Source organism: Ascaphus truei, chromosome 3 (genome assembly GCF_040206685.1).
Source record: "Ascaphus truei isolate aAscTru1 chromosome 3, aAscTru1.hap1, whole genome shotgun sequence".
Taxonomy (NCBI): domain Eukaryota; kingdom Metazoa; phylum Chordata; class Amphibia; order Anura; family Ascaphidae; genus Ascaphus; species Ascaphus truei.
Window position 1 is genome coordinate 339,482,401 of NC_134485.1, and position 26,135 is coordinate 339,508,535.

The 26,135-nt window shown below is 47.1% G+C and overlaps 1 protein-coding gene across 1 annotated transcript in view; it reads left to right on the forward strand.

Annotated features, from left to right (window-relative positions):
* The first annotated feature begins 1,059 nt into the window (after positions 1-1,059).
* LOC142489965 (thiol S-methyltransferase TMT1A-like) overlaps positions 1,060-26,135 on the forward strand; it is a 27,001-nt gene continuing 1,925 nt past the window's right edge. The window contains exon 1 of the mRNA XM_075591651.1: positions 1,060-1,609. Coding sequence (XP_075447766.1) covers positions 1,112-1,609 — 498 coding nt within the window. The 5' untranslated portion in view covers positions 1,060-1,111. The remainder of the gene's footprint in view (positions 1,610-26,135) is intronic.

Below are 26,135 nucleotides of genomic sequence, written 5' to 3' on the forward strand. Positions count from 1 at the left end.
GATATTGCTACCAGTCACCGGCGCTTCAGCTGAGCACAATCGAGACATCTGCTGGACCCAGAGTGGTCAATTTGCCTGTGTTTTTGTTGGAACATGTGAGTTTGATGGGCTCACTGCTCATATATGTATTTTAAATTAAACTGTGTTACACTACATTCCTCTTCTTTTTGTTTATGATCCGGGAGAGTTCCTGCTTAATATCTGCTCCAAATCAGAAATCTGGAAACGCTTGAATTACCCTTTTACCACGTGAGTGGACACTCATCTTTTTACCAATACTATTTTTGTGTATTACACATTTGCACTGTTTCTTTTTTCCTTTTTTTACAGGGGAGTTTGCGCTTTGGAGAGTTCTTGTTGCATTCACAGTTAGATAAATGCACATCAAATCCTACTGTTAAACATAGTAAGGTCACTTACTCAAAAGGAATCTTGATATCACCAGATGTCAGAGTTTAATTACTAGCATTAAAATGAGTAAGATGGCGCTATTTACTTATTTGATGTTTATTTCCAGTTTTTTTATCATTAAAATATGCGTTATACAGCCTAACATGTTACTTGTTTTTTTTTAATTATCATTGTTGAATGACTCGAGTGGGGACACTGGGGCGCTACCTAAATGTGCAAATAAAATATAACAGGGCATGAAATACGCAGTTATAAGATATTGGGTGAACGGCAGTGAGAGGCCGAGAGTATTGGAAAATATACTGGCCCAAACTGTCGCTGCTGCTCAGCAGAAGGAGAACCTTCCCTGGATCCTAGAATGATAGATGTACACAAGATAACAGCGAGCGCACATAAAAAGTAATAATAATAAGGCTGATATGTGTCATATCATTCTTATCATTATTCTTATTCTTTTTTATGTGCGCTCGCTGTTATCTTGAATGACTCAAAGCCTGACCCTGACTCGAGGTGTTATGAAAATTAGAATACTGTAACTCTAGCCAATCATTTTAGATATTTTGTTGTCTGTTGAAACAACTGCATTCTGTGTGATTATACAGCTCTGCTGCCAATTTATTTGTCAGAATGTGGGTGGGGTCTATACTGAAAGATAAATGCAGCAGCTGAAACTGTGATCAGACAATTGCACTTATCAGCCATGTCTCTCCTAATATTGATTCTGCAAGTGAGCATAGCACTCCTGGCACTGCCAGTTTATGTCTTTGACTTCTTTGGACTCTGGAAATCAGTATCTCAGAGAATTTTTCCTTACATCATGGCAAAATTCTCAGTTATCTATAACAAAAAGATGGAGTCTGTCAAAAAGGATCTGTTTGACAACCTCTGTGATTTTACAGGTCCCTCTGGGGAGCTCACTCTACTAGAGATCGGCTGCGGAACAGGTGCCAATTTCAAATTTTACCCACGTGGCTGCAGAGTGACCTGCCTGGATTGCAACCCAAATTTCCAAACGTTCCTGAGTAAAAGCCAAGCAGAGAATGATCACCTGAAGTTTGAGCGCTTCCTGGTAGCCGCTGCGGAAAACATGAGCCAGGTGGCTGATGGCTCTGTGGATGTGGTGGTTTGCACACTGTTGGCATGTTCAGTGACGAGCATACAGAAGGTGCTGAAGGAGGTGCTGCGGGTTCTCAGGAAGGTAAGTCTTAGGTAAGAGTTTAGGATCTAATTTGTGGTGCAGGGTGATAACAGTAACTTGCTCAAGATCACAAGGAGAGATTTACCCACTCAAATGCAGTGTTCTTATCAATAAGATACAGCTCTAGCTCATAATGGTCTTATACTGTATATATACTTGAGAAGGGGTATTAGGGTTTGAGATGTGCACATTTTTCAGGTTAGGTTGCAAATCATATGGAATTTACCTCTTTTTAGTCATGGCAAAAGCTACGGATTTGGATTTACACGCAATTCTCCATACTTTGATTCAATAGGTTTAGCCAATGATTATTTTGATTATCTGAAATTATAGGCTAATTATTGAATAAATAATTCCAGGCATTATTGAAAACCCTGCTCTCTAATTGGTTAAAATTCTGGGCATTATCCAAAGTTTTTCAGCCAATCGGCATTCAGTTTTCATTCACAAAGAGTGAAATTTGCACTTAGACAGGGGAGGTGATTGGACAGAAGGCACCAGCAAGGCACTGACTCCTCCCCCACCCTGTCTGCAGAGAGCTCCAGCCAGGAGAGTGAGGGGAAAGGTTGTGTCTGTATGTGTTTTGTGGGTGTAAAGGGGGAAGCAGAGTGTTTTATTAGTGTGTGTCTTGTGTTGGTGTGTATTTTGTGGGTGTAGAGGGGGCAGCAGAGTCTTGTTGGTGTGTTTCTGCTGTGTGTGTTTTGTTGGTGTAGAGGGGGGGCTGCAGTGTGTGTGTCTTCAGTGTGTGTTTTGTGGGTGAAGGAGGGTTGCAGAGTGTTTTGTTGGTGTGTGTGTGTGTCTGCAGTGTGTGGATTTACAGGGGGCTGCAGTGGGTGTAAAGGGGGCTGCTGGTGTGTGTTGTGGATGTAGAGGGGGCAGCAGTTTGTTTTGTTGGTGTGTGTGTCTCTGCAGTGTGTGTTTTGTAGGTGCAGAGGGAGGTCTGCAGTGTGTGTTTTGTGGGTGGGGGAGGGGTGCAGAGTGTTTTGTGTGTGTGTGTTTTGTGGATGTAGAGCTGTCAGAGTCTGTTGTTTGTGTGTGTTTTGTGGGTGTAGAGGGGGCAGCAGTCTGTTTTTGTTGGTGTGTATGTCTGCAGTGTGTTTTGTGGGTGTAGAGGAGGGCTGCAGTGTGTGTGTGTGTCAGTGGGTGTAGATGGTGGAGGAGGGCTGAAGAGTGTGTTTTGGTGTGTGTGTGTGTGTGTGTGTGTCTGCAGTGTTTCTGTGTTTTGTGTGTTTGTGGGTGTAGAGGGGGGGCTGCTGTGTGTTTTGTGGGTTAGAGGAGGGGGGCTGCACAGTGTGTAAGGGGGACTGCAGAGTGTGTTTGTGTATATAGAGGGGGGTTGCAGAGAGAGAGAGAGAGTGTGTGTGTGTGTGTGTGTGTGTGTGTGTGTGTGTGTGTGTATAGAGGGGGCTGTGTGTATGTACAATTTCCTTTTAATAAACTTGCAGTAAAAGCATAAGAATATAGGCGATCATGCTGATAAAAATCAATGACTACAAAAATGTATCTTTTTTATGAAAAATTAAAAAAAACATTAAAAATAAGCCTACATTTAGCCTATAATAGTAATAATCCCCTCAGAACAGGGCATTACTGGCCAATAATGCCCTGGCCGGGTTAAAGACCCTCGGCTTCGCCTCGGGCTTTCAACTCTTCCAGCCAGGGCATTATTGGCCAGTAATGCCCTGTTCTGAGGGGATTATTACTTAAATAGCCACCTTGCAAAAGTTCTAAAGTTGTTATTCGCATAATACTGTCACAATAAAGTTCAAATACCTTGTGATTCTGCATTTGGGAGTGAGCTGGGGGAGAGGGAGTGAAATAGAGAAACATAGAATTTGACGTTCAGATAAGAATAACTTGGTCCACGTAGTCTGCCTATTTTCCTGTAAAACCTCAGACCATATTTGATCATTTGCTTTCATTATTCGTATTTAGGATAGGCATACAGTACAGTATGTTTATCACAAACATGTTTCAATCCCCTTACTGTATTAGTATCTGCCATGTCTGCTGGGACTGGGACGCTATTCCACAAATCTACCACCGTTTCCATAAAAAGGTATTTCCTCACATTTCACCTTAGCCTCCCACCCTCCAGTTTAAGAAAATTACCTCTTGTTCTAGCACTCCTCTTTCTTTAGACTATGTTTCTCTCATGTACTTTCGGGAATACTTTTATATATTTGAAAGTTTCTATCATATCCCCCCTATCCCTTCTATCTTAGGACTAAGGTCCTGTAGTCTTCCTGATAAGTCCTGTGCTGTAGACCAGGGGTGCGCAAACCTTTTTGTCTGCGCCCCCCTGCCTGCTCGTGCACCCCCTTACCTTGTCACTGGCGTTTTCTGACATCACGTCATGTGACGACATGTTGCCATGGCAACGTGATGACACTTGACCCCCGTGATGTTATTTGACACCATGTTCCCATGGCGATGCGTCGCCAGAAGACACTAGAGACAAGGCAAGGGACTTACAGAGGCCTTGTGCGCTCCCCCAGCATTTTATTTAAATGTGGTGGGGAAAAGCACGGGGCCTCTGTAAGCGCTGCGTCCCACCCCAGAAAATGTTTCCCTCCCCCCGCCCCCTGTTTGCGCACCCCTGCTGTAGACAATGCACCATTGTAGTGGCTCTTTTTCACAGAATATCCAATTGAACACAGTACTCTAGGTGAAGTCCCACCAATGATGTGTAAAGTGGCATTTCCAACACTATGTAACGTGCACTCACCACAAACTGGACGAGACCACGAGGCTGAGGTGGGGATGTTAGTAGCCACCGACCTATAATGGTGTGACCGCGTCCAGAGTGCAGAGTAATGGTCGATTAGCCGGGTGTTACGCCGATGCTCACCACAAACCGGGACCGGACCGCGGGGCTGAGGTGGGGTTATATAATCACCGACCTTAGTCCACGCAGACTGATCCGGAGTGCGCAGTTCGTAGTCGTACATCGCAGGGTCAGGATTGGAGAAGGCAGCATCGTCGTTAATGAAGCAGGAGTTCGGCAACAGGAAGTCAGGAGTGCCCCGCTTCAGCTTAGGAGCGTGAGCGCGGGGGTGGCTTCTGCGCGAGGAGCGGCCTCGGCCCATGACGCCGATCTCAGCAGGAGGAGACAGCAGGCTGGCCGAAGTTCACCGCAGGGCAGCGTCGGGAAGAACCAACGCTTCAGCGCAGAAGTCCAAGGCAGGCCACTGCAAGAGGATCGCAGCAGGACGCAGGAAAGGAAGGGTAGCCACTGCTAGGAGGGAATGCAGCAGTTACCAGTGCTGGCATCAACGCTTCAGCACAGACGTCCAGGGTAGGCCACTGCAAGGAGATAGCAGCAGGCCAGTGCTGGCATCAACGCTTCAGCACAGACGTCCAGGGCAGGCCACTGCAAGGAGATAGCAGCAGGCCGCAGGAAAGGAAGGGTAGCCACTGCTAGGAGGGAATGCAGCAGTTACCAGTGCTGGCATCAACGCTTCAGCACAGACGTCCAGAGTAGGCCACTGCAAGGAGATAGCAGCAGGCCAGTGCTGGCAACAACGCTTCAGCACAGACGTCCAGGACCAGGCCTCTGGATTCTCAGGAACTTGGAAGGTAAGAAAGCTAGGAGAGAGGCCTGGGGTGGTTTGTGGCAGAGACAGTAACATAGAGGTAGGAATAGTTATGCTCGGCACTGGTTCAGTGCCGACGCCTAGAATATAAAGGGCGGAGATCCAATCACAGGAGGAGGGTGTGTGAGAATTCCTCCAATGAAAGAACACAGGGCAGAAGCTGCAATGAGAGGCAGCACCTGTGCCATAGATTGCCAGAGGAAGCTTGCAACTGCACAGGTCTGCAAGGCAATAGTCAAAACCAGTAGTGGATTCCTTACACCGGGTCAGGGTAGGAGAGGTCTGTGGGGTAGTAATACTTGCCGTGGCCTAGGTATGGAGAATGTAGCATCGTCATAATCCAGAGCCGTGGTCAATGGGGAGAGTAAAATCGTCGTTATACGTAGCCGGGGTCAAGGGGTCAGAGAAGGCAGAGGTCCAGGTACAAGCTGTGTCAGAAATAGGAAGCGAAACAAGAATAGGCAGGGCGGCAGGAAGCTTTGAGGTAAGCACGCAATACGTAAATAGGATTTATGTTCAGCCAGTTTGCCAGAGGGCTGGCTGAGCATGTTAAGCAAAAGCAGCCAATGGAGAAGCAGCAGGAGGGTGTGGGCAATCAGTAGTTAGATGTAAGATGTCTTTTATAGGTTGGAGAGGGATACACTACAGGTGTGGAGCCGCTGATGAGGGTAGTAACCCGTTGTTTGCCTGTTGCCGCGCAGCGCCTGCGCATTGGTGGCCCGTGACATGCGCTCCACGTGTTGTCACGGGGGCAGGGCCTAGAATCTGGAGTTGGTGTGTCTCCCCTCCAGGCGGTGCAGCGCCTGTGCACCAGTTGCAGATGGCACACGCCACCCGTAATGTCACGGGATGCATCACGGGGCCGGGGCCTAAGCCCGATCCTGACAGTACCTCCCCCTTCAGGGCGACCTCTGGGATGGTCGTCCCTGGGATGGTCTAGAGTGGAACCTCCAATGGAAGACCCGAATAAGCCTGGAGGCATGTACTTTTTCTTATGGAATCCAGGAGCGCTCTTCGGGGCGAAGCCCCGCAATGAACCAGGTACTGGAGTTTACCCCTGGAAATTCTGGAGTCCAGAACTGACTGGACCTCAAACTCTTGTTGGCCCTTCACTAGCAGAGGTTGAGGCGGAGGTACCGGAGCAGGCACCTGGGGGCCTGAATGATGGGTTTGAAGAGGGAGGTATGAAAAACGGAAGGGATCCTCATGCATGCTGGCAAGTGTAGGCGATAGGCCACTGGGTTCATCTTTTTTATAATAGCAAACGGGCAATAAACATGGGTGCCAGTTTAGCGGTGGGAACCTTTAATAGGATATTTTTAGTAGATAGCCAAACCTTTTGACTTGGGTTGTAAGTAGGGGATTACGAAGATGCCAGTTTCTTTTGTATGGATATTGCTCTTTTGAGGTCCTCCTGAATCCTCCCCCAAGACTCCTGAAGTTGTTGGATTCTATCTTTCGCTGCTGGTACCCCAGATCTGGGGCCTGTGAAAGGAAGTGTTGAGGGGTGAAAACCATAGTTGGTGAAGAAAGGTGAGTTCTGTGTTGACTCATTTTGTAGGTTGTTGTGGGAGAATTCGGCCCACGGTAAGAGGTCTGTCCAATTGTCCTGGGTGTCGGATATGAAGCAACGGATGAATTTCTCTAGGGATTGGTTCGTCCGTACCGTCTGGCCATTCGTTTGAGGATGGTAGCCGGAAGAGAAATGGAGAGAAATGCCTAGTTGTTGGCTAAAGTTTATAGATAAATTGGGAACCTTGGTCCGACACAATGACTTGGGGTACTCCATGAAGAAGAAAAATGTCTTTAATGAAAACTTCGGATAGTTTGACAGCGTTAGGTAGACCTTTTAAGGGGTATGAAATGGGCCTGTTTAGAGAAGCGGTCGACCACCACCAAAATGGTATTTTTTCCTTCAGACACTGGTAACTCTACGATGAAGTCCATGGAGATATGAGTTCATGGTCGATTGGGAGAGATTGAAGCAGACCAGATGGTCTGTCATGGGGATTTTTATTCTGGGCACAAGTAGCACACATGACAAAATCCCTTATGTCCTTACGCATCCCTGGCCAGCAGAATGTCCGTTCCAAAGATCGATCGTTCTCCAAGTACCTGGGTTACCTGAGCTTCTGGACGAATTACCCCATTCCAGTACCTTCTTATGAAATGTTGCTGCCGTAAATAAATGTCCTTCTGGCACATTGAGACCCTCAGGAATGTGAGATTGAGCTTGCGTGATGTCATGTAAGTGGTCGAACATGTTAGCCGAGAGTACACATGCTGAGGGAAGTATGGTTTCCTGACGATCGACTGCCTTGTCCTCTACCGAAAATTGACGAGAGAGAGCATCTGCTTTTACATTTTTTTTTAACCTGGTAAATATGAAATTATGAAGTTGAATCGGGAGAAAAATAATGACCATCGCCCTTGTCGTAAGCCCAAGCGACACGCACCCTCGATATATAATAGGTTCTTGTGATCTGTCAGTATAGTGACAGGATTCTCCATGCCCTCAAGCAGATGCCTTACAGGAAGGAAAAAACCTGGGCACTGCGGATTTCTGCTAAGAAAATTTATTGCGAGCCAATGATGTATGACGTTTCGGCCTCAAGGGCCTTTCCCAAATGCAAATGGCATTATTATGCCATTTGCATTTGAGAAAGGCCCTTGAGGCCGAAACGTCATACATCATTGTCTCACAATAAATTTTCTTAGCAGAAATCCGCAGTGCCCAGGTTTTTTCCTTCCTGTAAGATATTGGAGTACTACCCAGAGATTCCTGAACCAGGCGCACCAGTATGTATTTGACTTTGTTTCCTTGTGGGAGTGCAGCATTACCCTCCTGTTTTGTTTCTCAAGCAGATGCCTCCATTCTTCTAAGGCCATCTTGATGGCCAGGAGTTCACGATTGCCAACATCATAATTCTGTTCAGCGGACGAGAATTTTTTTGAAAAAAAGCGCAAGGATGAAGTCTGGCCAAAAGGATTAAGTTGGGACAAAACCGCTCCGGCCCCAACATGAGCTGAGATGTAGACCTTCTTTAGTATCTCGAAAGCCATATGAGACCAACGCGCAGGATCGGCTCCTTTTTGTATCAACGCCGCAATAGGTGCTACCACGTTAAAAAAAAATTGGATGAATCTCTGGTAGTAGTTATTGAAACCTAAGAACCGTTGTACGGCTTTGAGAGTCGTGGGAAGAGGCCAATCCAGCACCACCTTCACTTTGGCTGGGTCCATGGCCAGACAGGTGTCGGAGATGATGTATCCCAGAAACGACGTCAAAGTCTGATGGAACTGGCACTTCTCTAGTTTGGCGACTAAGTGGTTCTCCTGTAATCGTTGAAGTACCTGTTTAACGTGTCCCGAATGTTTCTGTACTGTCTTGGAGAAAATCAGTATGTCATCTAGGTAGACAATAACGTATTGATCGAGAACTCTAAAAACAAAGTCCTAGAACACTGCGGGCGCACTGCAAAGTCTGAAATGCATCACAAGATACTCATAATGTCTGTCTTGAGTGTTCCACTCGTCCCCTGATGAATTCTTACCAGGTTGTACGCTCCTCGTAGGTCCAACTTGGTAAAAATGGTGGACCCTTGTAGTCTGTCGAAGAGCTCAGCAATTAATGGCAAAGAATACCGATTCTTGATCATGACCTTATTGATGAATTAAAGTCTCCCTAGTTTAATTGTACCAACATGTTAGGCATATTGGGATTTTCATGTAACACACCAGAGACAGAGGAAATGCTTTATTTATAATCACTGTCGTTAGAAATGTATATGCGAAGCTAACGGCGCATATTCAGCTCTGGACTTCTAAGACACCCCGCTGGTGTGCTACCAGGATGTCTGAAAAAGTCTGGAGTTGAAAGGTGCCGACATACTAAGGTGTCAAGTGGGGAGGTGTAACCCAAGTATCCCCATCTTAGTAAATGTCTGGGCAAATGGACCAGATGTCCGGCCTGCTCAGACAAAATGTCGCCAGGTAAGGGGGCCGGGTCTGGTATGCTAAGCAGCAAAGGTGCGTGGTTCGCGCATGCCCTTAGCAAACTAAGAAGACCATCTGCCAGGCTTTGCAAAGTATTGGCAACTCCGGGATAGGTGGGGAATATTATTCCCACGGAGTAGATTGGCTGCACTGGTTAAGTATAGGACTGTTTAGTGTATAAGAAACCCTGCAGCCCATCGGGAACCAGATTCACCTAAGAGTCATATTGTAACAAAGATTCATAACAAGCTTCAGTAGTTCGTAAGAACTAATGTTTCCAGATCCAATACTACAGCTGCAGAACGAAGGAAGCAGCACCAGCGGAGTAACAGCGGTTGCGAGAGGTGCCACACTGACCAAAGACTGTTTCCAGCTCTATTTGTGCACAACTCCTGCTCCTGGGAAATTGTTCCTAGAGACATCTCCCATGACGTTTTCTCTTTTTACAGTCTCTATAATTTTCAGGGCCTCTTCGTTGTACTCCTTCCATTTACACACCTCTGAGTTGAGACTTCCGGTCTCCTGATGTGAGACTTCTACTGTATGTCTGGTTTAAGGAAGTGAAGCTCCTTCTGAGAGACATTAAGATCCATATTAAGCCTGTGGACATCTTTTTTAGAGGCGTCCAGCTCGTCGGCGAGACTGTGAAGTTCCTTTTTAGAGACTTCCAGTTATGTGTGGCAACTGCTGATCTCTTGGTGTGAGGCATCCAGCTCTTTGGGGAGAATGCGAACCTCATTCTGAGAGACTTCCAACTCTCTAGGCAATTGTGAACCTTCTTCCTGAGAGACTTCAATTTCTTTCAGTGTCTCCTCATAGTTCTGTTTTAGATTAGCAATCATTCTGTCAGATTTGCTCTGCTTTTCCTCCATTGCAGTAATAATCATGTTCGCCATTTTCAGCTCAGTTGTCCGGTCTTCTAAGTCACTACGCAGGCAACGCATGATGTTCATCACAGTTCCACAGACAAAGGAGAGTGTGAGCAGACCACTCTGTAGCTTGGCATTAGCTTCCATCTCCTGTTCCAATCGTTTACAGAGAATCACAGTTCTGCCTGGCAGTTTGCAGGGCATCTTCAGGGCTGGTAAAAGGATCGCCACTCATTGATTCCGGCTCCTCTTCCCTGGTATAGTTTGAGGGTTTCTCACAGTCAGCACCAGACAGATTCTTCTTTGGGGTACACGACTTCTGCCTTGGGTCCTCTTGATATCCTGTCATCCGTGGGACAAATCTCCATTTCCTCTCAGCTGGAGGGCATCTTGGCCCTCATTTTCTTCTGCGGGATCTGCGGACATATCTGATCCTTCCATGGTAATTGTAGAACCTCTTTTCTTTTTCCACCTTTTTGCTTTGGATGACTCCATTTCATCAGGGGTACTGGGGTGTCCTTATTTGTTTGAAACTTCAGCAATTTCACAGCAACCGCCATGCTTTTCTTGCAGTTGCATTAGCTGGCAGAAATATTTGGAGTCGTTTGTTCGGTGCATACCGAGTTTAGGCACCTCCACCATCCTAAGGGTGTTTTGTGGGTGCGTCTCATTTCGGGGCCCACATCAGATATATCTTTATCCTCATCCGTATCTTCATAGGACCGGAAGGGAAACTCTCTTGTATGGCTGGGTTCAGTATAGGAACACCACATTTCCCCCTCCATTTCGGCAGTATCAGGTATATTCTTTTCCCTGACCTCAGGAGGCGCTATTGCAGCGATTTTCTCTGTATATGCTAGAACCCCAGCAGGTAGTCCTACAGGTGGGCAGACTTCACTTGCAGAGTCCGTGGCTCTCAGAGGTGTCTCTGTAGACTTTTTCTTTTTTAGTTTTGTAAACTTTGAGACAGCAGTATTGTGCACAGATTCTCTCTCATCAGTGATACTGGATGTATTTTTCTTGTGACCACCGTGCATTGCTTGCTGCTGCAGTTCCTTGGCTCACTGAAAAAAATATTCCTCTGGCTGCTGCCCTTTTCCAAGGGCCACATACAGTAGACATCCTCCTCATCATCAGAATAAGGTCTGAAGGGACACTGCTCCGTGTGGCTGGGCTCTTTGCTCCAGGAACACATTTTCTTCCTCATTCTTGCAGTCTGAGTTTGACTTCAGCTGGGTGGCCATTTTAAATTCCCAGGGTTTTTTTTCACACAAGCGGTGGAGTACACTCTGGTCACAGCATCAGTGCCTTGTGTGGGTCACCTTCTGTTGCGGTCCTCCCAGTCAAACTATGGCATTGTGGCTTTCTCCAGTGCAGTGTAGTTTTCCTGCTTAGATGTGTAGCCCTTTAATCCTGGTCACTTCTGCACGTGATTATTTGGTTTTGTTGTTCAGACTGTTTGCAAGAGTTGTATGCAGGCAAAGCACAACAAAATTCACAGGCAGTCTCCGGTGCCCCTTTGAAATTCAAGGGCCACCTCTCATTCCACTTCTAACACCATATGTAAGAGACGTGTGCAGAGGTATGCAAATCGAGACTGTTTTAGGGTGAAATTATATTTTGGCTTTATTGAGCCTGTTCCTTAATCCAGGTAAAAAAACAGACCCCTATACATATGTAAGGACTAACTTATTTCCCCAGACCTTATCTGCAGGACTGGTGGGAGATTCCCATTACCAGCCTGTCACTCCAAAGTCTCTGGAAGTACCTTAAGCAGGTAGCCCTCCATGTCAGTCTCTGGCAGGTTCCTGGGTCCTCGGTGTCCAGGAATTATATAGGTCTCTGGGTGTCTTGATCTCAGCACACCTTTGTGTTCAAGACAGTGTCTGTGTGCAGTATTCTATGCTTTCCTGTGTCAGCATATACAAAGGGGGGAAGTGGGGGGAATAGAACTCTTGCTTCAGCTTAGATTCATGTAGACACCGTGCAATAGGGATGTGGGAATAGACAGCATACAGAAGAAAAGAAATTCCCTTTGGAATTTACTGAAAGTGTATTTGTTTAGTGAGTGAAGATTAAAATTCTTTTACTTGATAATAGGTTTTAAAAATGTATCAGACTTGTAAAGTAAGGTCTATGGCCAATTAGTGATCTATACACAAAAAGCAACAAGATAGTAACTGTTGTTGATATTTTCCTAGTAGTGAAGTGTTGTCGTTGTGTCTATTTATCTTACCACTAAAACTATAAATTAGAGCTGGAGCACTAAAGACCCCCTATACATATGTAGGGGGGGTACATTAGTACATTAGTATTAGGGGTCAAAAGAGTGAACTGGGTAACAGTTAAACTCGTATCATAAAACAGTGTGCATGCATAGTTAATTTGAATTTATGCACGGTCACGACGCTCAGTATTTTCTAATTAATAGATTGTACTATAAGTCTTATAATAGAGACTTAGAAAGCGAGGGGAGTTGACACGGTATACTAGTCATATCCAAATGCAGACCAAGTAGCTGCAGCCCCTTAGACTCTGGCTATAATACAAAAGTTGTCAGTGCAATTACTGACAAACATGCTCCCCTTTGTCTATGTTCACCTCATAATGGTATCCCAGGATTTAAGAAAATCCTTATCAAGATGTTGGTGGGAAGGGGCAAGATTCATTATCAACCATTGGGTATGAGACCAGTGTTTATATAATTCTCTAGACTTGCCACCTCCCGTCAGGTGGTGCGTGCGGGCTGACTTCACGACGCTCAGAGTTCACAGCATGCAGTCTGAGAGGCGGTTTCACGAGCAGGCTCACACAAATCAACTAAGGTTATGCAACTTTGTTTCTAATCGCTGAGCAAACTTTAGCTTAGCTAGCATAGCTATACAGACTTGTACAGACAGGTACTTGATACAGACTTTGACTAAAAACATGCCTTGGTGTGCCTGCAATCACTCTCTTGGTAGAGCTAAGCAATATTTACTGATCAAGTTTCATTTTGCTTAAACCTGAGAATACATGTAATCCCATACATTTCAGCTTCTAGGAATAAGGGGAGCATGTTTGTCAGTAATTGCACTGACAACCAGTGTCTAAGGGGCTTTAGCAACTTGGTCTGCATTTGGATATGCCACTTTCAAGGTATGACCGTAGCAGGTCCTAACACTACCTTGAAAGTGGCAGCAGGCTTAAGACGCTTTGGCCAAAGGGTTAAACTACATGACCCTTTTTTCAAGAGAATATATAGGTACTGCACTGTGTATTTTTGTCACATTGGAAGTAGCTTTGGGCATCTTTGTTTGTTTTTTGTTGTATACATTTAGCCACGCCCACTAGCACTCCTTTTGACACTTATATACACATATATTATGTGTTAATGGTAGGGGTTTCTCAGAGATTGTTTGGTATCTGTGTGTTTATTAACTGTGTGCAGCTGGTCTCAGCTGCTTTTGGGAGGGTAGTGGCCCCTCCCCCCAAAGGTTTAAGCTCACCCCTCCCCACTTTCCAAGTTGGCAGGTCAGTTTCATTTTGCCAGGTTACGACAGATTCAATGTGATCATTCTTCCTGTAATTATACAGGTAAATAAGAATTTTAACCCAGGGAGTGTTAGGACCTGCTATGGTCATGCCTTGAAAGTGGCAGCAGGCTTAAGACGCTTTGACCAAAGGGTTAAACTAAATGACCCTTTTTCAAGAGAATATATAGGTATTGCACTGTGTATTTTTGTCACATTGGAAGTAGCTTTGGGCAACTTTTTCTGTTTTTTGCTAGATCACTGATTGGCCATAGACTTTACTTTACCAGTCTGATACATTTTTTTAAAAACTATTATCAATTAAAATGATTTTAATCTTCACTCCCTAAACAAAGACACTTTGAGTACATTCTAAATGGAATCTTTTTTCTTCTGTATGCTTCCTGTGTCAGCCCAATTGTGAACTCAGGAATCTCTCTCCTGTTTCCAACAGGAGGATTTTCTTACAGAATTAATTGACCAGGTGGAGTCTGGTTAATTGTCTGCTGCACTTAACCAGATCCCTGCTGTATTTTAGATATACCGTATTTCTTCGATTCTAAGACGCGCCTTTTTTCCCATTTTCACATGTCTGAAATAAGGATGCGTCTTAAAATCGATGTACTAAAAAACAAAAAGCAGCTAAGGGGTGCTGCTGAAGATGCCGGCCGGGGATCTTCAGAGTGTGCAGCAACAGCATGGCTCCTATCACAGCCCCCCTCCCCACCCAGGAGGTGCAGAGAGATCAGCTGGAGATGCCTGCTAGCGATCTTCACATTGCAAAGCAGCCCCCTCCCCCCTGTTGAATCTCTGTGTGAACAGCAAGAGGTGCAGAGGGAGCTGTCTGTGTCTGTGTCTGTGTCCCTCCATTTGCACCCTCCCTCCTTCCCTCCATTTGCACCCTCCCTCCTTCCCTCCATTTGCACCCTCCCTCCTTCCCTCCATTTGCACCCTCCCTCCTTCCCTCCATTCTCTCCTTCCCCCCCCCCCCATTCATTCTCTCCCTCCCTCCATTCTCTCCTCCCCCCTTCCCTCCACTCTCTCCTTCCCTCCATTCTCTCCTCCCCCCTTCCCTCCACTCTCTCCTTCCCCCCTTCCCTCCACTCTCTCCTTCCCCCCCTTCCCTCCACTCTACTTCCCCCCCTTCCCTCCACTCTCTCTCTCTCCCTCCCTCAATTCTCTCTCTCTCTTCCTCCCTCCATTCTCTCTCTCTCTCCCTCCCTCCCTCCATTCTCTCCTCCCCCCTTCCCTCCACTCTCTCCTTCCCCCCCCTTCCCTCCACTCTCTCCTTCCCCCCCTTCCCTCCACTCTCTCTCTCTCCCTCCCTCCATTCTCTCTCCCTCCCTCCATTCTCTCTCTCTCTCCCTCCCTCCATTTTCTCTCTCTCTCCCTCCCTCCATTCTCTCCTCCCCCCTTCCCTCCACTCTCTCCTTCCCCCTTCCCTCCACTCTCTCCTTCCCCCCCTTCCCTCCACTCTCTCCTTCCCCCCCTTCCCTCCACTCTCTCTCTCTCCCTCCCTCCATTCTCTCTCTCCCTCCCTCCATTCTCTCTCTCTCTCCCTCCCTCCATTCTCTCTCTCCCTCCCTCCATTCTCTCTCTGTCTCCCTCCCTCCATTCTCTCTCTCTCTCCCTCCCTCCATTCTCTCTCTCTCCCTCCCTCCATTCTCTCTCTCTCCCTCCCTCCATTCTCTCTCTCTCTCTCCCTCCATTCTCTCTCTCTCCCTCCCTCCATTCTCTCCCTTCCCCTTCCCTTCATTCTCTCCCTTCCCCTTCCCTTCATTCTCTCCTTCCCCCCATCCATCCATTCTCTCCTTCCCCCCATCCATCCATTCTCTCCTTCCCCCCATCCATCCATTCTCTCTCCGCTCATCCGATACTGTCTCTTTCTCCCCATTCTGTGTCTGTCTTTCTCTCCCCATTCTGTGCCTGTCTCTCCCCATTTTATGTCTGACTCTCTCTCCCCATTCTGTCTGCCTGTCTCTCTCCCCATTCTGGGTCTGTCTCTCTCTCCCTATTCTGTGTCTGTCCTCTCTTCCCATTCTGTGTCTGCATCGCTCTCCCCATTGGTTATATGTGGGGTGCCACTATCGCATGCACGTTTAATTCTCCCTCGTCACATGACCGGGCAAGCCGCTAAGGGAAAGAAACAATTAAACCATAGTATCTGGTTTGTTGTTGGTAGAGGGGGGGGGGATGGATGAAGAGAGTAGTTATCCAAGGGTCGGTGATTAGGCCTACCGGGAGGATTGCGGTAGGGGTTAACATACACAGTACTGATCCAAGTAGTATAAAATAAGAGCCTCCAAAAAAATTACTCTCAATGTAATTTCAAAAATATACAGGTTATCAGTGGTTCAGCAGATAAATTGTCTACAATGGCTGTCAAATTGACATCAGGATCAGGATCAGTAGTAAAAGAAAACAATAAAATTATATTACATCATGGTATAAAGTGACAATGTGATGGTAACTATATACAGTGAAAAAATGTATAATAAAATTCCCGTAGTGGAGTGGATTAGTAGATGGAATATTCGGCTAAAAAATTATGTTAGGCCTATTATAAACGTTTCAAATAGCATGTATATACATATACAGTATACCCCGAATGTCTACTCAGACATCTAAAGTAAAGATGGTGTATATATGCTATGATCAATTGATATAACTCTTGGTTTAATACTCACTATATAAGTGTAACCTGTGTATAGTTGTAAGTATAAATATCCAAAGATGTCATGGATAGATGCATACTATAAATATATACATAAGAATCTCAAACTGATGGTATAGTGTACCTGCTATTGCATAAGTGGCCGTCCATATATATGCGAGACTGGCGGCGCGTGCAGCTGAATTCCCCGGTCTGCAGTGAGCTGCAGGGTGAGAGACAGGGGGGAGAGTGACAGGGGCGCGGCCATGACATCACCCGCAGGTTCGCCCTCATTGGCTGAACCAACGAGGGGCGTGGCCTAGCGCTCCGTTGCCCTTGTCAATCTCAATTTTCGGGTCAGCAAGAAAAACTCGCCTCGCAGCGGGCCAGGCCCCATTGAGAGGTGGCTCTTGTCTCTGCAGCGACCTCCATAGCGAGCGCTGCAGCAGCCAGTGGGGACCAAGCCTTAGAGACCAAAAGACACATAAAAAAAGTGGTGTACTGAGGGAAAATTGTATCAATGAGCATGGGTGTACATCTATCCACTAGAGTGTATATAACACAGTTACTGAATAACAAGATGGCAATAAAGTATTAGGGGATTAGTATAGCCAAGGCAAAACAGCATATCAAAACCAGCATATTCAAATGCTTTAAAGGAGGGTAAATGGTCAAGGAGGACCTCTGATTATCTCAAAGAGAAAAAACACCATGATACAAGCCGTGTAGTTGTACTACTGTACCACTGGGTTTTTGGGTCACACATACAGTGCTGGTGCTGTCTCCCTCTCCCCATCGCTTCCCACAAACACAATAATAAACCAATGAATATGTTTTAATTGAGAATACACATGACAGAGTTTGAGGAGTTCGGTTTTATTCTTTTAAATGTGTGCCAAAACGGGTGCGTAGACAACTTCAACTTGCCGTGACACACACACACACACACGAACATTCGCAACAGTGTAGTGATTTTATTATGCACAAAGGTTGCTACGGTATAACAGAATTTTCATTTCCCTTAAGAAAAGTGGCATCATCAAACAGTTAACCCTAGAACACACAAATAAAATTACAAGAAAAGGTGCATAAAAAACATTATTTGTACTGTGACTGACGTGCCATTCAATAGCAGCACAGTGGCCATGGATAAAGATATTTACTGCCATCTGATGGACACATACTGAATTGCAATTAAAATAAATAAATCCCTCCAAACTGCACGGTTTGATTTCGTTGGCTTCCAGCGGCGGTAGAGGTACACAAAGTGTTTCTGCGCAAGAAATCTGACGCCATGTCATGGTTAAAGATGGGGCAAAACTGTCAAAATATAATCTTCAGATTTTCCACTCTGTTTTTAACAAAATCTGATCCTCAAACGGAAATCCGAAGACGGATTGGGCAATAGACATGAGCGGAACAGTCCAAATACTGTACGTTCCCCAGGATTTCCTGGATATTTTAGGCCAAATACGTCCCCCTCCCCACCAAAAATCCAAGCAGATTGTTAATAATCTGGATTAATTAAAAAACATGTTTCCTTTAGTTGCAATGCTAATCTCATTAATCCAGTTAATGTCCGGGTAATTAAAATTAATCCTAATTAAAATATGACCTAGGTTTGCTTCATTTTTATGTTTGAAAAAGTAGTTTGGTTTCCTCAATCTCACAAATATTTGGTGCTTTATAGCAGATTCCTACCAACATTTTGTACTTTTATCTCCACTGTAAATTATAATCCACACAATTTCTACATTTTCACCAATTTCCTTCATAAATATCTTTCGTTATAATAGGGGTTTCAATCGTGTTTTGCATATAAACATTTGCATATTGCCTGATCCCTCAGAAAAATACCTATCATATTACGGTTTTGTGGCTCTTATTCCAAGCTCCCCCATTTTATTTGCCTTAGTATTATCAAGCAGGCACACTTCTTGTTGCCAGTCTGTGCAATTGTCTTGGAAGTTCTACTACCCGGTAGTTGTAATCTTACAACAAAAGACAAAAAGCCACATATGCTACAGTACATCCAATATGACCATTTATGTAGTCTGTCATCCTCATAAGTAAGGGTAATTTAGTTAAATTCTTTGGCCAAAGTATTTTAAGCCTGTAATCACCCCATGGTATACCTTTTTTACAGGTCCTAAAACTACCAGCAAATACTCTCTTCGCCTCTCTAATGTGGGGAGAAATATCTCAACAGATTGGTCATTCACCAGAGCATAACAAGACCTGCTATTTAAAAGTGGGATGAGTGATGTTAGAAGGAGGAGGGTTCTTCTTCAAATACTTTGTCCAAAGGATTGAAATAAATTATGCTGATGTAGCCTAGTGCCCCTTGCGCCTTTCCACTGGCCTCAATACTATAAGTCCTGCTAGGAACAGGCAGTGTTGGGGTTAAACTCCTGCACAGTGCCTAGCCTGCAGTTGCAGACTGGATGGTTACAATGTTGCCATATCCAAGTTCAGGTCTATCTTCAGTTTGGGGTGTCATACCTGTGGAAGGTACTGATTGGGTCACACGCAGATGGTGTGACGCCTGTCAGTACCTGGACCTGCCCTTTTATGGGGCAGGGTTACAAGCTCCTCCCCCGGGTAATAAAGCTGGCACTCCACCAAATTGTGTGTGTATTCCTTCACTCAGTGGAGTGGGAGTGATTCCCTTTGTCCCGTCAGAGGGTGAAAGAGCTGAGGAGGGACTCTAGGGGCCTCGAGCTGCTGGGGACTGCTCCAGGGAAATTGAGGAGGAATAAAGACCAGTTGTACCATCATGAGTCTCAGTGTCCGTCCTGGAGAGAGTATGTGCCTGTGGGGGACCAATCCTGACTCTGCCAGGATCCTCATGGGATGGAGGCGATGACCACCCTAAGAAGGAAATCCCTGTCCTATTGCTGCTTCCATACACCACCGCGGAGCCCTCAGAGCTGTAAGAACGCAGGTAAACTAACAGCACCAGAGTACACCCATACGAATAGCACTGTGAACATTCTGAACACATGATACATAAAGCTTGGCCCCCTGCAGACGCACTTACCAGAACTCCCTCCTCCTGTCTCTGTACGTTCTCCCTACCTACCAATTAGATTGTAAGTTCCTCGGGGCAGGGACTCCTCTTCCTTAATGTTATGTTTGTCTAAAGCACTTATTCCCATGATCTGTTATTTATATTATCTGTTATATATTCGATTACCACATGTATTACTACTGTGAAGCGCTATGTACATTAATGGCGCTATATAAATAAAGACATACAATACATGTAGCTGACACATCTAGAGAGAAGTATTTACTGTACATATATAATTGGTCATACTGGATGTAGATTTTTTTTTTTTGTCTTTTGTTGTATACATTATGTCCCTGTAAGAGATGTGTGCAGAGATATGCAAATGGAGACTGTATTAGGGGGAAATTATATGTTGGCTTTATTGAGACAGTTCCTTTATCCAGGCAAAACATACAAAAACAACAAAATAACAAACCCCACTCCCTTTGTAAGGGCTAACTTACTTTCCCAGATCCTATGCAGGACTGGAGGGATATTCCCTGCAGGACTGGCGGATATTCCCATTACAGCCTATCACCCCAAAGTCTCAGGAAGTACCTTAAGCCGGTGATCCTCCTGTAAGTCTCTGGCAGGTTCCTGGGTCCTCTGTGTCCAGGAAATATAGGTCTGGGTGTCTTGATCTCAGCACAGCCTTTGTGCTCAAGACAGTGTCTGTGTGCAGGCTTCTCTTCTGTCCTTCTGTCAGCCCAATTGTGAGCTAAGGAATCCCTCTCCTGCGTCTCACATGAGGCTTTTTTCAGAGCTCTCATTAGTTCAGGTGGAGACTAGCTAATTGATTGGCTGCAATTAACTATCTGTCTGCTAGATTCTCAAAGCTCTGAGGCTGCTTTATTTAAACAGGGATAAGTCCCAATCAAAGTAGCACTCCTTTTAACACAAATATATATGGTGTGGTGGATTTGGGTTCTGAGCTTTCATGGGTTGTGTGTATTTGTGTAACAGAGTGCTCACCACAAACAGGGCGCGACCGCAGGGCTGAGGTGGGGATTGAATAAACCGACCTCCAGCCGCGAGAGTGCGTCCGGAATGTAGATTGGTATTGGGTAGCTGGGTCAGGGTTTGAGAAGTCGGGATCGTTGTAAGTACTTGCCGTGGTCGGGGTTTGAGAGGTGCGGATCATCATAGGTAATGCCGGGGTCAGGAGTAGAGAAGTCAGAAGTCCAGATACTAGCCAAGATCAGACACGGAGAGAGACTGGTACTAGGAACAAGAACAAGATCAGGAGGCAGGGATTGCATTAAGTATTTCGCACGAATGAAGTCTGTCTGAACATAAATAGTGCCCTGTACCAATGGGGAGACTGCAGAGGAAGGAGCTTACCAGTATCCCTCGCTGTGATAGGCAGGACAGGAATTAGCAGCAGCTGCCGAATAATGAACAGAGGCCAGACCCTGATTCAACGTGTGAGTGCGCCATCTGCACATAGCATGTGCGCGCTGCGCGCCGTTGACGTCACTGCGGGGACAGAGCCTGGAGGCGGAACCAGGACTTCCCGCAGCATGGGTCCACGCGTGAAGCGAGGACGACGGGTGACACCTTCAGTACCGCGGGAGGTGCCATGGGGAGAAGGGGCAACGGAGCACCCAATCGCGGGTTGAGGTGTGTAAGCACCGCGACGCAGGCTTTGCATCCTTAGAGTACCCCCCACCCCACCTTCAGGAGCGACCTCTGGGCATCTCAAGGATGGCTTGTGAGGGTACTTAGAATGGAAGGCCCGAACGAGCCTGGGAGCATGTAGAAGATGCCGGGGTATCCAGGATCGTTCTTCGGGACCATAACCCCTCCAGTGGACAAGATACTGTAGCCTCCCCTAGACATCCTGGAGTCCAGCACAGATTGTACCTCAAATTCTTGTTGCCCCTTCACGAGGAGAGGTTCGGAAGGTGAAGGCAGAGGAGAAGAAAGAGGAGTCTGGATATGAGGCTTTAGCAGCGAGGTGTGTTGGTACCATGCTCCCCGGTGGCGCCTCAGGGAACGCCTCACTGTTTGGCTCATCATTATTGTGATGAAAGAGTACACAGATGACCCTGGCGAAGCCTCAGGGGCCCCGTCCCAAACTGTATTTTAACAAGGGTTCAGGAAGTAACCCCCTCCCTTGTGGCGCCTCAGAGAATGGTCCCCCCCCCCCCTTTATTTCTTCCATTCTGATATGAAGGGTATCCACATTCCCTGGCACGAAGCCTAGAGTACGCCCCAAACATATTTTCTCTCTGTTTCTGAGCACAAGGGTAACCACACTCCCTGACACAAAGCCCAGAGTACGCACCAACATGTTTTCTTCTTTAGACAGGGCCTGGGTAACTTCTGCTTCCCCGGTGAAGCCACAAGGAGCGATTTCCCCCCTTCCTTCCTTTCTCAGTGGATAGGTAGCAGGCTCCCTGGTGAAGCTTACAGAACCCCAATGAGCTCATATTGAACCCCCAAAATAACCACAATATATATGCGTATACTGTAGGTGTCAGAGGAGTGCTACTGAGCATGGCAATATATATTTAAAACCAGAGACAGAACATGAAACACAGACAGATCTCAGTGCTACATCCATTAACACAGATACACGGTACTTGTGTACCTTTGTAGCTTCAGGGAACTGCTCCCTATTCTTTTAATAGTAGGGGAAGTACAGTCTGTGATGCACAAACACAATAAGTCCATAAGTCCCGCTGCTGCAAAAAAAACTGTCCTGTAAGAATGACTCTCAGCAGTGCCTCCAAATGCAGCCCTTGCCCCCACCCTAAGTGCGATTAGGTACTGCTACTAGTGTCTTTTGTAAGGTGGTGCATACCTGTGAGGTAAAAGGAAGGCTGAGTTGCTCCACGGTGGTGTGGGGAGAATCAGCAGGACAGGCTTTCAGGGTTCTTCACTCATGGGCAGCACCTCCAGTCAGCATGGATCCTGTGTTTGCAGGATGGTCCATACTGACACTATGTTCTGGTCCAGTCAGTAACCACAACGCATTACAGTGCAACTGGTTCTTTATTCTTTCTCAGTGGATCTCAGCCAGACTATACAGCCCTTCTTTAGGAATAAAGCATTGCAGGCCCCATCCAGATTCGTATCCCCTGGTAGTGCTCAGGATAACACACACATATACTCCCACTCCTCAGTGGGAGGGGGAGACAGACTTTTCACGTCTGGAAAAGTGTCAGTATAAACCCCAGAGGAGGTGCTTGTAACCCCACCCCATAACAGGGCAGGTCTGGATACTGATAGGCCATCACATCAGCATGTGACCCAACCAGTATCCCCCCCCACAGGCTGACACTTTCTGGCTGTTGCTAGGCCCACCCTTGGATACATCAAATGTATAGCAACAACCAAAGAAAAAGGAACCTAGTACAGGCACTCTAAACACGTGGTGATATGGTGAACACTTTAAAACATACTCTTTATTCCAATAATTAAAAAAATGGGTGATAAAACTAGAATTAAATGCTTGGATCCTTAATATGAACACTAATGTGGTGTTCTGGATCAATGTGAGTATGACTGCAAATATGCTGCAGTTTGGACCAGTGGGTATGGTAAATCACTGTCCAGATGAACCAAAGCACCCTATTGTTCGCTACTGTAACGGCATGTGCCAGTATATATAAAACGCTATTAAACAAATGTACAGCACTCTAGCATATAAAGAGGGACCTAGCCAGGTCTGCCAAACAACAGTGACGCAGTATAACTGGCTAAATGGATAGGATCCTGGCCACTAATATTGTAGCTGATATAAGGCTAGGGATGCTGTAAATAAATAAATGTAGGGCTTATACGTGATCAGCTCAATTTCACTGGCTATGAATATAACCCTGAGTAAGGTGAAGTTGAGTCTAGGGTACATACCAATAAGTCCCTATCCACACTGTGGGCATAACATACTGGGCTCACACACTTAATGCAACGGTAGGGCTGACTTAGATAAGGTAAGTATATAATCTGTTCAGCGTCTCTCAGGTAGGTGGTGTAATGGTAGTGATAGTAACCAACCTATTAGGAATATCTATGTAATGATAAACAGTACTGATCCAACACCAACTCTGTTGTCAGAGTTGATCTCTAAAGGATCAGTACTCAGTGAGAGGTATGAGATATAAATACATGGTAATGCTGTAATAGGACAAACCGCTTACTGCTACCATGTGACAGCAGGGAGAAGAGTATCTTGGTTCATGTGGGCTCTCTTCAGATCATCCTATCACAGGAAGCTCCTATTTGAAAAATCATGTGTACAAGTGAGTCCTGCGCGTGCACCCATCCGCCGACGCAGCGCGTTTCGCGTAGCCGCTCCTCAAGGCAGTACAAGGGGGGGGGGCCCTGAGTCAGCTGACGGCAGCAACTGCATCTCGCAATATTTATATATATATACAGTGTCGGCCGCCTTTAACCTAATGCGGCTGCCACCGCGGGAATTTTAAAACTGCGGAGGCGCACGGCTTCTTTTCGGCCGGTTTCCCGTGCCTCGGGCGCTTTCAATGATAAGCGCCAATAGCGCTTATCTGATGATGCGACCGCCGCACGGGAAACTCCGGAAGAAAAGGCCCGGATAAATCCGGGTAAGTGTTAGATTAAAGGTGGCCGCAACAGTAGATAGACATAGATAATCAGTCTTATAAGAAAAGTCTTATCTGTCTCGTAGGGGGAGGGCTTCTCTCTTTCCTGGGTTGCTGCCTTTTCCTCAGGCTATATCAGCATTCAGGTGTAGAAGTATTGTGAGCTCCAGACATCTGTGATCCCTCTGTCAGTCTCACCTGTGAACCTCTGCTCTGTCTGTTTCCTAGGTTAGCCCAGTTGTGGACTAGGAATCCTCTGCTCGTTCTGCTTCCTGGGTCAGCTCAACTCACATGTGAGCTCAGCAAGAATCTCACGTCCTGTCTCAAAGGCAGGCTTTTCTAACAAACCTCTAATCAGCCAGGTGGTGTTGGTTAATTGACTACCAGCAGTTAACCAACATACTGCTGGATTAGAGACACATTTTTGACCAGGGACAAGTCCCCTGCTACAGGCACATATTGCAAAATGATGAATGGCTCAAAACAAATTATCCCTAAACATCACAGAGCCATCTTCTCTTGTGCGCCCAATCTGAAAAATAAACTAGTACCTAGCTGCCTAGTCCCTGTAAAGAAAGAATCCTGGCTTACAACTAGAAACAGTGGTTTCCCACAGATGTTTGAATTGTAGGGCATGTAATACAAATAGAAGACAAGAAACAAACAGTAAGGAATTCTATTCTAACAATCTGGCAAATAAATCCTATATAATAAAAATGAAAGCACTGTATGCCTGTCTGCATCTTCCTGTGTCCCTAGGGGAAATCTCATTGGTCCCTTGGCCCGCCCGCCCCCGCACACCTCTCATTGGCCTGAGGCGGAGTGACGACACACACACACACAACACACACACACACACAGTGTCACACACACACACACACACCTCTCTCTCTCTGTCCTCTCCCACCCCCCATCACACTCACCTCCCCCCCTCAGCTCCCCGCTCAGCTCCCCCCGGTGCTCCGCTCACCTCCCCCCGGTGCTCCGCTCAGCTCCCCGCTCAGCTCCCCCCCGGTTGCTCCGCTCAGCTCCCCCCCGGTGCTCCGCTCAGCTCCCCCCGATGCTCCGCTCAGCTCCCCCCCAGTGCTCCGCTCAGCTCCCCCCGGTGCTCCGCTCACCTCCCCCCCGATGCTCCACTAACCTCCCCTCCCCCGATGCTCCACTCACCTCCCCCCCGATGCTCCACTCACCTCCCCCCCGATGCTCCACTCACCTCCCCCCCGATGCTCCACTCAACTCCCGCCCCCCGATGCTCCACTCACCTCTGCCCCCCCCGATGCTCCACTCACCTCCCCGATGCTCCACTCACCTCCCCCCCCGATGCTCCACTCACCTCCTCCCCGATGCTCCACTCACCTCCCCCCGATGCTCCACTCACCTCCGCCCCCCCCGATGCTCCACTCACCTCCCCCCGATGCTCCACTCACCTCCCCCCCGATGCTCCACTCACCTCCCCCCGATGCTCCACTCACCTCCCCCCAATGCTCCACTCACCTCCCCCCCGATGCTCCACTCTCCTCCCCCCCCGATGCTCCACTCACCTCCCCCCGATGCTCCACTCACCTCCCCCCGATGCTCCACTAACCTCCCCCCCATGCTCACTCACCTCCCCCTCTGATGCTCCACTCACCTCCCCTCCGATGCTCCACTCACCTCCCCCCTGATGCTCCACTCACCCCCCCTGATGCTCCACTCACCTCCCCCCGATACTCCACTCACCTCCCCCCCCCGATGCTCCACTCACCTCCCCCCCGATGCTCCACTCAACTCCCCCCCGATGCTCCACTCACCCCCCCCCCGATGCTCCACTCACCTCCCCCCCCTCCCCGGTGGGGGACAGGCAGCTGACACGCTGCACCTAAGATGGCGGCGGCCGGAAGGACCCCCTTCCTCCCTCGCGGAGTAACTAAGATGGCGGCGGCCGGAACGAGAGGGTGACGTGTGTGTGTCACTGTGTGTGTGTCACTGTGTGTGTGTGTGTGTGTCACTGTGTGTGTGTGTCCTGTGTGTGTGTGTGTGTGTGTGTGTGTGTGTGTGTGTGTGTGTGTGTGTGTGTGTGTGTGTGTGTGTGTGTGTGTGTGTGTGTGTGTGTGTGTGAAAATTTAAGCAACCCACCCCCCTCTGTCCACTGCCCCCCCTCCTGTCAACTGTCCCCCCCTCCTGTCAACTGTCCCCCCCCCCCTCCTGTCCACTTTCACCCGCCCCTCCTGTCCACTTTCACCCCCCTCCTGTCCACTGTCACCCCCCTCCTGTCCACTGTCACCCCCCCTCCTGTCCACTGTT